At 39.0% G+C, this 13,800-nt stretch overlaps 1 protein-coding gene across 2 annotated transcripts in view; it reads left to right on the top strand.

Annotated features, from left to right (window-relative positions):
- Positions 1 to 13,800, top strand: part of LANCL2 (LanC like glutathione S-transferase 2) — an 83,390-nt gene that overhangs the window by 38,370 nt on the left and 31,220 nt on the right. For both annotated transcript variants that reach the window (XM_027957925.3, XM_060402042.1), the window contains exons 3-5: positions 8,337 to 8,544; positions 9,398 to 9,545; positions 11,224 to 11,370. In XM_027957925.3, the coding sequence (XP_027813726.2) occupies positions 8,337 to 8,544; positions 9,398 to 9,545; positions 11,224 to 11,370 (503 nt within the window). The remainder of the gene's footprint in view (positions 1 to 8,336; positions 8,545 to 9,397; positions 9,546 to 11,223; positions 11,371 to 13,800) is intronic.

Genomic DNA, 13,800 nt, shown 5'->3' with positions numbered 1-13,800 from the left:
ATCTAGATACCTTTCAAAAGAATTAGCAAAAAAAAAAAAAAAAATTAGCAAAATAGATTATGGACTTGAACATAAAATATAAGACTCCTCAAGATAACATAGGAGAAAACCTAGATGGCCTTTGGTGTGGAACTGACTTTTTACATACAACACTGAAGATGTGATCTGTGAAAGAAGTACAGCCAAAACCCTGAGAATATTGTAGGTTCAGTTCTTGACTACCACAGTAAAGCAAGTTTCACAATAAAATGAGTCATATAAATTTTTGGTTTCTCAGTGCATATAAAAGTTATGTGTAGTCTGTTAAGTTTGTAACAGTATCATGTCAAAAAAAAAAAAAAAAAGCAATGTACATACCTTAATTTTAAAATATTGGTGAAAAAAATGCTAACATAAGCATTTAGTGAGTCTTTATCCTATTGTTGGTAGAGAGTTTGAAATATTGTGAGAATTGCCAAAATGTGATACTGAGAAACAACATGAGCAAATCCTACTGGAAAAATAACTCTAACAGATTTACTCAATTCAGGGTGCCACAAAGCTTTAATTTGGAAAAAAAAAAGAGAGAGAGAGAGAGAGAGAGAGAGAGAGAGAGAGAGATCCCTGTAAATGATAAGGCTTTTTGAAAAACTACCCTGTGAAAAGCAATGAGAAGATAAGCCACTGACCGGAAAGAAATCCTATGGCTGATTCATGTTGAGCTTTGACAGAAAACAACAAAATTCTGTAAAGCAATTATCCTTCAACTAAAAAAATAAATAAATTTTTTAAAAACTGCAAAGGACATACCTGATACAGGATTTTTACCAAGCATAAACAAAAACACTCTTAAAACCCAATAATAAGGAAATGAAGAACCCTCTTATAGAATAGACAGAATGCATGAGCAGACACCTCACCCCAAAAGATGCACAGATGGCAAGTAAGCCATATGCAAACATATGAAAAGATGTTCAACATCTCATGTCATTAGGGAATTGCCAAATTTCAAAACACTGACAGTACCAAATGCTGGTGACAGTGTGGAACAACCAGAACTCTGATTTACTGCTAATGGAAATGCAAAATAGTCAGCCATACTAGAAGATGGTGTGGCAATTTTTTACAAAACTAAACATGACTCTTACTATATGTTCCAGTAATTGTGCTCTTTATTACCCAAATGAAGTGAAAACTTAGGCCCACCAAAAAGCTGCACATGAGTCTTTATAGCAAACTGTATTCATAGTTGCCACAAGTTTGAAGTAGCCAAGATGTCTTTCAGTGAGTAAGTCGATAAATAAATGGCGCATCTAAACAGTGAAGTATTATTCAGCATTAAAAGGAGGTGTGCCAGAAAGAGACATGGAAGAAACTTAAAACTTTCTAGTTTTTCTAGAAGACACTTTGAAAAGGCTACCTACTATAAGATTTCAATTATATGGTATTCTGGGAAATATGTAACTATGAAGACAGTAGAAGTGGTTGCTGGTTTCAGTGAATTTAGAGGTGGAGGACAGATGAACAGGCAGAGCACAGAGGATATTTAGGACAGTGAAACTGCTCTGGATCGTCTGTAGTGCTGGATACATCTTGTTATACACTTGTCCCAACCCATAGAATGTATAACACCAACAGCGTATGGCAGTATAAACTGTGGGCTTTTGGTGAAAATGATGCGTCAGTATCAGTTCATCAGTTGTCACATGTACTACTGTGGTGTGGGATGTCAGTAGTTAAGGAGGAGGTATATGAGAGAAGTATCAACAGGGAGGAAATCACCTTGGTATTAAACCTCTAAGTGGCCATGTTCAGAAGTTCACCAGCACCCTAGAAGCTTTTCAAGGAGTTAAAAATAAGATTTTAAATCCAGCTAGGTTACCACCCTCCTAACATATAAAGTATAACAAAAGATATAAGAAGAACCTAGAAAGTATTTTTATTTAGAGCAATGCAGAGGACTCTGCTAGTGTAGTAGCTTACAAACAGTGGCTCATGGGCCAAATCTCGGATACAGCCTGTTTTTTCACAGGCCTGTTACCAAAAAGGGCTTTTATTTATATTCCTAAGAATTTTGAAATAAAAGAATACCCAACAGAGACTGAGTGTAGTCCTCAAGACCTAACCTAGAGTTTATTATCTAGGTTTTTTATGGGAAGAAAAATTTGCTGACTCCTATATTAGAAGACTAGCTAAGATGCGATTCAAGGAAACAGGGACATAAGCATAGAGCAACACTGATGAGGAACAGAGTTTTGCAGATAGGAGAACCAGGCATAGAAACATCAATAAAATTGGGAAACCTTAAAACAGGAAATTTTAGGAATAGCATGACCACTTTTCACTACATAAATTTATTTCACAATATAACTGAAATGGACAATTACCTGAATACATAATCTACCAAACCCGATGCTGGAAGAGATACAATGTGTAAATACATATAATTCCAAATAAAAATTTGAGAATGTCATCAACTACCTGGCCAAAAATTTCACTGGGAAATTTTACCAAACTTTAGTTAAAGAACAGGAAATCCCAAGGAGAATGACATAAAAATGCTGTAACATGAGTTCTGTACTGTTTCCCTCTTCCACCCAAAGAATACTGATTTTGATAATTGCACACAAATGAGAGTACCTTTCTGGGACCCAAGAGTCCAATGGAGGAGTTACACACGATATCACTGAAGCAAAAAAAAAAAAATATATATATATATATATATATATAGGACTGAGATTGGACACATTGAAAAGGGTAAGAGGAAAATGCCCACATCACCTGTCACGTCATCCTCAACAGCTCAGTGCCAAGAGAGAGACGCTTGGCCTGTGATTTCTCCCGCAGAGGAAAGTGAGAACATGTGAGTGAGTGCCCAGCTTCCACAACTCTGTGTGAAACTACTGAGGACACCCACTTCTTTCTCACCCCTTTCAGAATACGGAGGTGATCTGCATACCTGAGGGGCAAGGAGAGGTGGAGAGCATAGCAGCCAGGGCTCAGAATTCAACAGGGGACACAGTTCCACTAACCACTTTGCAGACTCCCTCAGGAAGCCTACCCGTGAGTCACTGGGGACACCACCTGTGGATCCCCCCATATTGGCCCATAACCATAACCTTGGGCCTCCAACATGCTGCATTCCACACTCACACACTGACCCACCTTATGTGTGCCCCTGAGGGCAGTGTGTGCGACCTTTGTGGACATTCAGCATGGGCAGAAAGCGGGCTCACCCAGCAGGATTGGGAGAAAGCATACACACTTGAGCAGCCCTCAGCTACCCTAGGAAAAGCAAACAGGAGACTCAACACTCAGCCTGACTTTATGGAATCAGGAGAGGCATACAGTCTTAAGAATTCTCCCCTAACAGGGAACAAAAAGTGTGGAGGAGGCATGTCCATAGAGACGTTCTGAGAAAGCCTGAGAATCCCTCGTGAGGCTGACCGAAGGCATTTCATTCCTGAAGGCTGTCAATAAAGACTGAAGGAGTGACTGCATCTTCACATGCTGGAACAGCAACACACGACTTCAAGAAACATGAAAAATCAAGGGAACGTAATACCGCTTACACTTCAGAATTTTATAATAAAATAACTGTCCAGTAACCACCCCTAAAGAAATGAGGTTATGGTTTCTCTGAGAAAGAATTCAAATCAGTGTTTTTGAAGAAGCTCATGAACTACAAGAAAACGGAGAAAGACATTGTAATGAAATCAGGGAAACAGTACAAAACAATGCATAAACAAAACAGTTCAGGAAAACAATGCGTAATAGAACCAAAAAGGAAGCCTAGAGCTGAAGACTACCGACCAATGACATAAGAAGCAGCAGCAGCAGAATGAATCAACAAGAAATAAGTAACCTATGAACTTTGAAGCAGGTCGTTTGTAATTAACCAGTTAGAGGAGAAAAAAGTAAAAAAAGAGAGGACACCCACTCTCTTAGTAAAAGTAAAAAAATAAAAGTAATAAAGGTAAAGTAATAAAAGTAAAGAAAGCCTACATGAATTAAGGGATGTCATCAAGAAAACAACTAATGCATTATAGGAGTCATAGAAGGTAAAAGGGTGCAGGGGAAAGCAAAAGCTTATTTAAAGAAATAATGGCTGATAATTTTCAAAATCTGGGAAGAGAGATGGAAATTAAGAGTTCAAGATGTCTGTACTTTCCCAAAGAGATTCAACTCAGGACTTTACGGAGACACATTATAATAAAACTGTATAAAATGAAAGAGAATTTATGAAGCAGGAAACAAAAAACTATTTACATACAAGTTCAGTTCAGTCACTCAGTCATGTCCGACTCTTTGCAACCCCATGAACCGCATCACGCCAGGTCTCCCTGTCCATCACCAACTCCCAGAGTCCACCCAAACCCATGTCCATTGTGTCAGTGATGCCATCCAGCCATCTCATTCTCTGTCGTCCCCTCCTCCTCCTGTCCACAATCCCTCCCAGCATCAGGGTCTTTTCCAATGAGTCAGGTCTTCACGTCAGGTGGTCAAAGTATTAAAGTTTCAGCTTCACATCAGTCCCTCCAATAAACACCCAGGACTGATCTCCTTTAGGATGGACTGGTTGGATCTCCTTGCAGACCAAGGGACTCTCAAGAGTCTCCTCCAACACCAGAGTTCAAAAGCATCAATTCTTTGGCGCTCAGCTTTCTTCACAGTCCAATTCTCACATCCATACATGACCACAGGAAAGACCATAGCCTTGAATAGACAGACCTTTGTTGGCAAAGTAATGTCTCTGCTTTTTAGTACTCTGTCTAGGTTGGTCATAACTTCCCTTCTAAGGAGTAAGCGTCTTTTAATTTCATGGCTGCAATCACCATCTGCAGTGATTTTGGAGCCCCCCAAAATAAAGTCTGACACTGCTTCCACTGTTTCCCCATCTATTTCCCATGAAGTGATGGGACCAGATGCCATGATCTTCATTTTCTGAATGTTGAGCTTTAAGCCAACTTTTTCACTCTCCTCTTTCACTTTCGTCAAGAGGCTTTTTAGTTCCTCTTCACTTTCTGCCATAAGGGTGGTGTCATCTGCACATCTGAGGTTATTGATATTTCTCCCAGCAATCTTGATTCCAGCTTGTGCTTCTTCCAGCCCAGCATTTCTCATGATGTACTCTGCATAGAAGTTAAATAAGCAGGGTGACAATATACAGCCTTGACGTACTCCTTTTCCTATTTGGAACCAATCTGTTGTTCCATGTCCAGTTCTAACTGTTGCTTCCTGACCTGCATATAGGTGTCTCAAGAGGTAGGTCAGGTGGTCTGGTATTCCCATCTCTTGAAGAATTTTCCACAGTTTATTGTGATCCACACTGTCAAAAGCTTTGGCATAGTCAATAAAGCAGAAATAGATGTTTTTCTGGCACTCTCTTGCTTTGTCAGTGATCCATCAGATGTTAGAAATTTGATCTCTTGTTCCTCTGCCTTTTCTAAAAGCATCTTGAACATCTGGAAGTTCACGGTTCAAGTATTGCTGAAGCCTGGCTTGGAGAATTTTGAACATTACTTTACTAGCATGTGAGAGGAGTACAATTGTGTGGTAGTTTGAACATTCTTTGGCACTGCCTTTCTTTAGGATTAGAATGAAAACTAACCTTTTCCAGTCCTGTGGCCACTGCTGAGTTTTCCAAATTTGCTGGCATATTGAGTGCAGCACTTTCACAGCATCATCTTTCAGGATTTGAAATAGCTCAAGTGGAATTCTGTCACCTCCACTAGCTATGTTCGTAGTGATGCTTCCTAAGGCTCACTTGACTTCACATTCCAGGATGTCTGGCTCTAGGTGACAGATCACACCATTGTATTATCTGAGTCATGAAAATCTTTTTTGTACAGTTCTTCTGTGTATTCTTGCCGCCTCTTCTTAATACCTTCTGCGTCTGTTGGGTCCATACCATTTCTGTCCTTTACTGAGCCCATCTTTGCATGAAGTGTTCCCTTGGTATAATTTTCTTGACGAAATCTCCAGTCTTTCCTATTCTGTTATTTTCCTTTATTTCTTTGCAGTGATCACTGAGGAAGGCTTTCTATCTCTCCTTGCTATTTTTTGGAACTCTGCATTCAAATGTTTATATCTTTCCTTTTCTCCGTTGCTTTTCACTTCTCTTCTTTTTCAGCTGTTTCTAAGTCCTCCTCAGACAGCCATTTTGCTTTTTTGCATTTCTTTTTCTTGGGGATGATCTTGATCCCTGTCTCCTGTACACTGTCACAAACCTCCATTCATAGTTCACCAGGCACTCTGTCTATCAAATCTAGCCCCTTAAATCTATTTCTCACTTCCACTCTATAATCATAAGGGATTTGATTTACGTCATACCTGAATGGTGTAGTGGTTTTCCCTCCTTTCTTCAGTTTCAGTCTGAATTTGGCAGTAAGGAGTTCATGATCTGAGCCACAGTCAGCTCCCGGTCTTGTTTTTGCTGAGTGTATAGAGCTTCTCCATCTTTGGCTGCAAAGAATATCATCGATCTGATTTTGGTGTTGACCATCTGCTGATGTCCATGTGTAGAGGCTTCTCTTGTGTTGTTGGAGGAGGGTGTTTGCCATGAACAGTGTGTTCTCTTGGCAGAACTCTATTAGCCTTTGCCCTGCTTCAAATTTGTCTGTGACTCCAGGTATCTCTTGACTTCCTACCTTTGCATTCCAGTCCTCTATAATGAAAAGGACATTTTTTGTCAATTGCACCTCCATAAAACTGGAGTTTTTTTAAACAGTAAAAGAGTCAGTGTTTTTGTTTTCTAAAGAGCAGGGAATATCATTGCTACTCTTACACTGTTTCAGAGAACAGGAAAATAAGGAATACTTTTCATTGTTTTATGAAGCAAGGTTAATACTAGTGCCGAAACTGATATAAAGATTTACTAAAAAGAAAAAAATAAACTCAATCTTACTAATTATTAATTTTAATAGTTACGGTTTTTAATTTGGCTTCTAAGAAGAGGTTTGTGTTTTAGATTTTCATACTGAAGTATTCAGGGGCAGAATATCATGATGACTTCTTCTTTTATACTTTGCCTGTCATCATTTACTTTAAAATACTTAAGCTTTGAATATATAGAACCATAGATTTTTAGGTTCATAGGTTGGCCAGATCATCATCCCTTTTTTAGGGGTTTCTGAGTCAGTAAGGAAGTATTGGTGAACCTTTTATAGTGATTATTATATTTGAAATTTGTTGGTATTGAACTTGTTTTCTATATGTTTATAATTTCAGTTTTTGAATACAGAAAACACACACTCGAAATCATAATTGAATCATAGGGAAGGATCTTTTTAGGGCTTGTTAATGCGCTCCGTTTGTATCTGTTTGACACAAGGATAATGAGAGAAGGACTTCTCAAAAAATATATGTGGGTGTTAAGAGTTAATCTCAAAGGGAAGTAGTATACCTTGAATAGCAAAATTAAAGAAGAAAGAAGCTACCTATTTTGAGAAATTTAAAAAGCAAAATGAAAAATAAAACGTGAAAGTAGGGTATCTGATAAAGAACAGAATATTAGTGAACCTCAATTCAAACATTAATAGATTTTTTTTTTTGGCCTTTTGACCAGCATATCATTTTTTCAAAAATACTTTTTCCTGAGTATATTTCATTAAGTATTTATTTATACAAATTGATGTATTATTTAGCTGTCACACTGACTTCCTGAGCCCAGGAATAATAGCGTGCTTCCTTAGAAGCCATATAGCTCATCCTCCTTCGATTTTCAGAAAAAGACACCTCTCTGGTTCCCTTGAGTAAACAGATCTGTTTTTTAGTCTAACATAGGAAAGTTGGATAGGTGATAAGCTATGTCTTGTGAATTCACTACCTTAAAGTGCATCATGTGGCTCTTCCATAAATGATGAGCTGGATAACTGGTTGGTTGGTCACTTAAAGAAAATTGAAAAATTGTGAGAAATAGGTATTGGAAAGAAGAGGGTATAAAATTCAGAAAAGCAATCATGTAATTTGGCATAAGATATAGGAGGAGGACATGATTATATGAGAATTAAGACAAAAAGGACCTAAGTTAGCAAAGAAAAATATGTACAACCTTGAGACAAATGAAAATTGAAGGGGAATGAATGGGAAGTCTTACATTTCCATTATCTAGGAGTTACTGAATCATTGTGTTAGAGCAATTGGCAGCGTTTAAACTTGTCTAAATTTTTTTCTACCCTGGGTTTTTTTCCCCCTCATTTTAAGAAACAAATCATATATGATTTTTTTTAATGTTACCCCTTCAGAAGTGAAGACTTTATGTAGGAGTTTCATGTAATTGTGAATTAATGTCCTGATGATAAAAAGGAAAGGCTATAATGTTTGTCTTCTTTTGTGGGGGTGGGGGACTATTCCAGGCATAGCCCTTTTGTACCTGCAGTTGTACCGGGTCACATGTGACCAGTCCTATTTGCTCCGATCCTTGGATTACGTAAAGAGAACACTTCGGAATCTGAATGGCCGAAGGGTCACTTTCCTCTGTGGAGATGCTGGGCCCCTGGCCGTTGGAGCTGTTGTATATCATAAACTCAAAAGTGATTGTGAGTCCCAGGAATGCATCACAAAGTGAGTTTTTACTACTGGAAGTGTTTTTTTCCAAATTCTCAGTATTGATGTTGAAAGAAACTCAAAAAATGAAAATAACTTTCTCTTTTAATTCACCTGCTCTTGCAAATAGTTCTCTCCAAATAGAAAAAAGTTTAAAAATTAATCTTGAGCCTGATTGGTCTCAATATTGGGATTGTTTGCTCCTTTTCTCTCCAAGCATGTGTTTGTCTTAATTTGAGGGAAGAGAGTAAACATGTTTTTTCCTAAGTAATGTTTGGTTGCCTTCAGTGCATGAAAATTAGCTTATATGCCTTAGATTCGCTATAATCACTGAGTTATTCTGTGGTTCAGTTGTTATGAAATATAGAGAATGTAAGCTTTTATTGCATATATTGGTTTATATTCTCTTTTGAATCAGAGCTCACTGCCATGGTCTAGTGAAGTGTCTGGCATGTGCTGATCAGTTAATGTTAGTTACAGATGGGGTGACTCAAGCTAATTCTCAAGCTTTGGCTACATTTTAGTAAGATTTTTATTAAAATTTCTAATCACTTTCTTTTAATTCTGGGTTTCAAAACTGAGTAAATTCTCTTATATGTATATATTCCTATAAAGTTTAGATATATTAGTAAATGTAGAACTTTTGAACTGCAAGATGTGTTGTTATTAATTTTGATATCTGAGAGAGAAGCTTTTGTTTGGTTTTGTAGTGGAAGTTTTTGTTGTTTCTCCTCTTTTTTGATATTTTAAAAAATCACTTTTAAATGAAAAATAATAACAGATAATTCCTAAACTGATAGGGTTACTTACAGTTTCAGGAAGAGGTATTTTAGGCATTCTCTGGGAAAACAGAATTTTTCTTGTTGGGTAGACTTTTGCAACTTCAGAGAACCGTCGTCTGTCGAGATTCAGACCTTCCTGATGAGCTGCTTTATGGACGGGCAGGTTATCTGTACGCCTTACTCTACGTGAACACGGAGATAGGTCCAGGCGCTGTGTGTGAGTCAGCTATCAAAGAGGTACTGTGGGGCTGTGGGTTGGGGAGTCCTCTCCTTTCCATCAGGCAGCCTGCCTGCTAGCATAGAGTTATAGTAGTAGCTGGACTCTGCCTCTAGGTAAGAGTAATTTCCTAAGGCCTCTCATAAAATTAATAAATAGCTCTTTTATTTTTTCTTCTGGGAATTTTTTTTTTATTTAAGTTTGTATTAAGTCAGCTGTTTTTACTAGAACCAAACAGTAGCTTAAAGAAGAGGGAATGTTTATTTCTCTTTCATGAGATATTTGAACTGATAGGCAATATGGTGAATTGAACTGATAGGTGAATATGGCTAGGGACCAGCTTCTCTCTTGTTCTGCCTTATCCCTGGGCCATGCCCTTATCTGCACGGCACTGAGAGCCCCCAGCCCAGGGGGTGGTGAGGACGTGGAGGAACCAGAAGTTGCCCACCTCACTTGTGCGCACATCCTACTTCTAGAACTCTGTCAGATGACTGTGTCCCCCTGTCTGTATCTCTGAGGCGATATGTCTCACAAAACTTGGAGCCCTGTTACCAAAAGTATGAGGGGAGACAGGATATGAGGAAACAGTTACATACTGCTTTGCCACATAGTCATTCTAAAATCCTGCAGCAAACCTCATTGCTATAATCTTTCATAAATAAAGCCAGTTCCTCCAGCATTGGTGGATGTACAGTTATCCCTTAGTACCTGCTGGGGATTGATTCCAGGACCCCCTCTGGATACCAAAATGACAGGATGCTGAAGTCTTAATCAAGTGATGTAGTATTTGCATGTAAGCTATGCATATCCTCCTGTGTACTTTAAATCATCTCTAGATTACTTTTCATACCTAACACCATATGGTATGTATATATGTAAAATGCTATGTAAACAGTTGTCCCCATGCAACCAGTTCAAGTTTTGCTTCTTGGAACTTTCTGGAATATATTTTCCCCATTATTTTTTTCAGAGGTTGGTTGAATCCACGGGTATGAAACCCGCAGCAGATATGGAGGGCCAACTGTACTTGCCTTTTGGGGGAAAATATTGAGTCTAAGTCGGAGAAGGCAGTGGCACCCCACTCCAGTACTCTTGCCTGGAAAATCCCATGGATGGAGGAGCCTGATGGGCTGCAGTCCATGGGGTCACTAAGAGTCGGACACGACTGAGCGACTTCACTTTGACTTTTCACTTTCACGCACTGGAGAAGGAAATGGTAACCCACTCCAGTGTTCTTGCCTGGAGAATCCCAGGGACGGGGGAGCCTGGTGGGCTGCCATCTCTGGGGTCGCACAGAGTCGGACACGGCTGAAGCGACTTAGCAGCAGCAGCAACAGCATTGAGTCTAAGTAGTCCAGGATAGTTTTTATAAGAAGTTTTCCTAGGTTCTAGTAAACTGTCCATACAAAGGCCTTTTGATCTCTTGGTTGTACTTCTTAATATCTTTTTCTACTCTGAGATTGTCTTCTGATTTCTCCCTGACTGTATTTATTGCTTAATAAAGATAACGGTGCTTATCTTTCCAGATTAAGTAATCTGTGTATTAAAGATTAAAGATTTTCAGATTAAGTGATCTATGTATATAATGATTTTCAGATTAAGTGATCTATGTATATAAAGACATGCTGTTATTGTTAATTAAACTAAAACAGATTAGATGTAAGTTTTCTAGACTTACCTGTCTCATCATCTGTGTAGGTAGTCAGTGCTATCATTGAATCGGGCAAAGCTCTGTCCAGGGAAGAGAGGAAGGTAGAGCGCTGTCCCCTGCTGTATCAGTGGCACAGGAAGCAGTATGTTGGAGCAGCCCATGGCATGGCCGGGATCTACTACATGTTAATGCAGGTGAGTGACAGTCTGTAATACCAGTGCCGTACCCACATTATAAAATAATAGATTGAACTGAGAATGGGAACTGAAATTTCACCACAAACCAAGCAGGCTGAAATGAAATAAGAATCATGGATCCTCCAGCAGGGACCTCCTGAGAGAGAGTCCTTGTGTGTGCACTTTTGTACTGGACAAGGTGTCTATGGCCCACACTTTATTTCTGTCCATTTTTCCCTGCTCTCTTAATTGGGGAAAACCTTCAAGAAGCAGAAAAGGCTTCTAGAATGCAGACTAGGGCAGAGGCTTTTTCATATTCAAATAACCCCAACTTGGTATCAGTTGTGTTGAAAATTTTTAACTAGTTTATTATTGTGGTTATGCTCTTGTCTCTGAATCACCCCTGTCTGCTGAATCACCCCTGTCTGCTGAATCACGTACTGACTCTTCCATCAGATAGTCTAAGACCTTGCACCAAGTACTGCTTCAGCCCGCTTCCAGCCTTATGGCCTGTGAGTCCCTCCTCTCTGGGCAGACCTCAGCACCATCGAAGGTTCAGTTCCACACTGCTGCAGTAAAGCAAATGTCACAATGAAGGAAGTCATACATTTTTCTGGCTTTCCAGTGCATGTGAAAGTTATGTTTGCATTATAGTGTAGTCTATTTAAAGCATGCAGTACTATTATGTCCTTAAAAACATGTACATACTTGAATTTTAAAATACTTTATTGCTAAAAAATGCTCAACTATCATCTGAACCTTCAGTGAGTGGTAATCTTCTTGCAGTAGTTACATCACAGGTCACTGATTGTATATCACTATATCAAATATAATAACAATGAAAAAGTTTGATATCATGAGAATTACCAAAATGTTTCACAGAGAAACAAAATGAGTAAATCCTGTTGGAAAAAGTGGTGCCAATAGACTTGCTTGATTCAGAGTTGCCACAAACCTTCAGTTTTTTAAAAACACAAGAGCAGCACAATAAAACGAAGAACAATAAAATAAGGTCTGTCTGTGCTTTTTTTTTTTGTCCCAATTAAGCCTTTTTTTATTCTACCACACCCATAACAGAGTACTTCATAAACTTATTCAAAATTACAAGGCTAGTATGTCAAGGAACATGGATTAGAATTTAGATCTTTTTAATTAAAAGCCCGTATATTCCTTTTTAAAATTTTTACTTACTAATTTCTTTTTTATTTTTATCTTTTTCATCATGCTGGTACTCACTAAAGGAAAATAGAAAATTCCTATTTGCCCAGGACTAGAACTCCTTTCTCTGGTGATTCAGTATATTTGGTTATCATTGTAGAAAGTAAAACACCTATGTATTCCAACTTGTGAATTTTGTCTTAGTTCAGACATGTTCCCAAGCAGCCAGAATTCCATGTCTCATTTTAAAATGGCAGTTTTGTTCTAGACAGTTGGTAGATTGTCTTTTTTTCTCTATTTTCTCAGAAAAACATTTATAACAGTGGCCTTTGAACCTTTTTTAAAAGTGGTAAAACCTTTAGGGGGAACATAATCATAAGAAAATCACCAATAATTTAGTCTTAGGTGTTTAGTTTAATTTTGCTAGAGATTAGGGGGTTCCTTGAGAGAATCACAAATCATAAAATTTTCAACTCACCTACTTTTAAAGTGACAAACATAGAGACACTGTTTTGTAAAGGATACTAATTGATGTCAGCATTTTCTTCCTGATCACTAAGCAATGATGTGCCAGAGCTGGTCTCGTGAAGCTGGCCGTGCACGCCTCTCCCCAGTGGTGCCAGCCTGACCATGCAGGGGCTCCTGTGTGGTTTCATTTGAATGGCTAACAGAACAGCATACACAAAAACTTTCAAAATATCAGTTGAACCGAACTCCACTTTTACAATGAAGAATAAAGAACAGTTCTTCTTGAACATCATGTCAAAACATCAAGGGAAACAGAAAACTGACACCCAGCTTCTTTGATGAGACTTGGAGACTTCGGTAGCCCCGCTAGACAAGGATGTAGACTGAGAACAGATGAAGGAACAAAGAAACCGTCGGCGACCTGAGAGGACAGGATGGTTGCACAAGCTGCCTGCGGAAGAGGATGCCAGCAGGAAGCAAGCCTGGAATTTAGGCCCTGCACTCTGGAATTTAAGGTGCCCTCAAAGGCAGTGCCAGACATGTATGCAGGTGGAGAGTGAGTCTGGGCCACAGGAGGGCATCTTTGAAAATCTCTGTGGAGCCCACCTGGGCCTCTGCAGGGATCACCCTGCACAGTGAGGTGACTAGAGATAACAGGAAGTAGACTGAAAGAGTAAACCAGTTTTTTTTAACTCCAGAAAGCCTGGTGTAGATGAGACTGGAAGTGAAGCACAGAACTGAAGGTGGGGCTTCATGACTATTCCCACGGTCAGCAAGGAGACCTCGCTGTGGCCACAGCCAGCCTCTCTCCAGCACCTTCCC

Source organism: Ovis aries, chromosome 19 (genome assembly GCF_016772045.2).
Source record: "Ovis aries strain OAR_USU_Benz2616 breed Rambouillet chromosome 19, ARS-UI_Ramb_v3.0, whole genome shotgun sequence".
Taxonomy (NCBI): Eukaryota; Metazoa; Chordata; class Mammalia; order Artiodactyla; family Bovidae; genus Ovis; species Ovis aries.
Note: the sequence above shows the minus strand (reverse complement) of the source record. Positions and strands in the feature narration are given on the sequence as shown.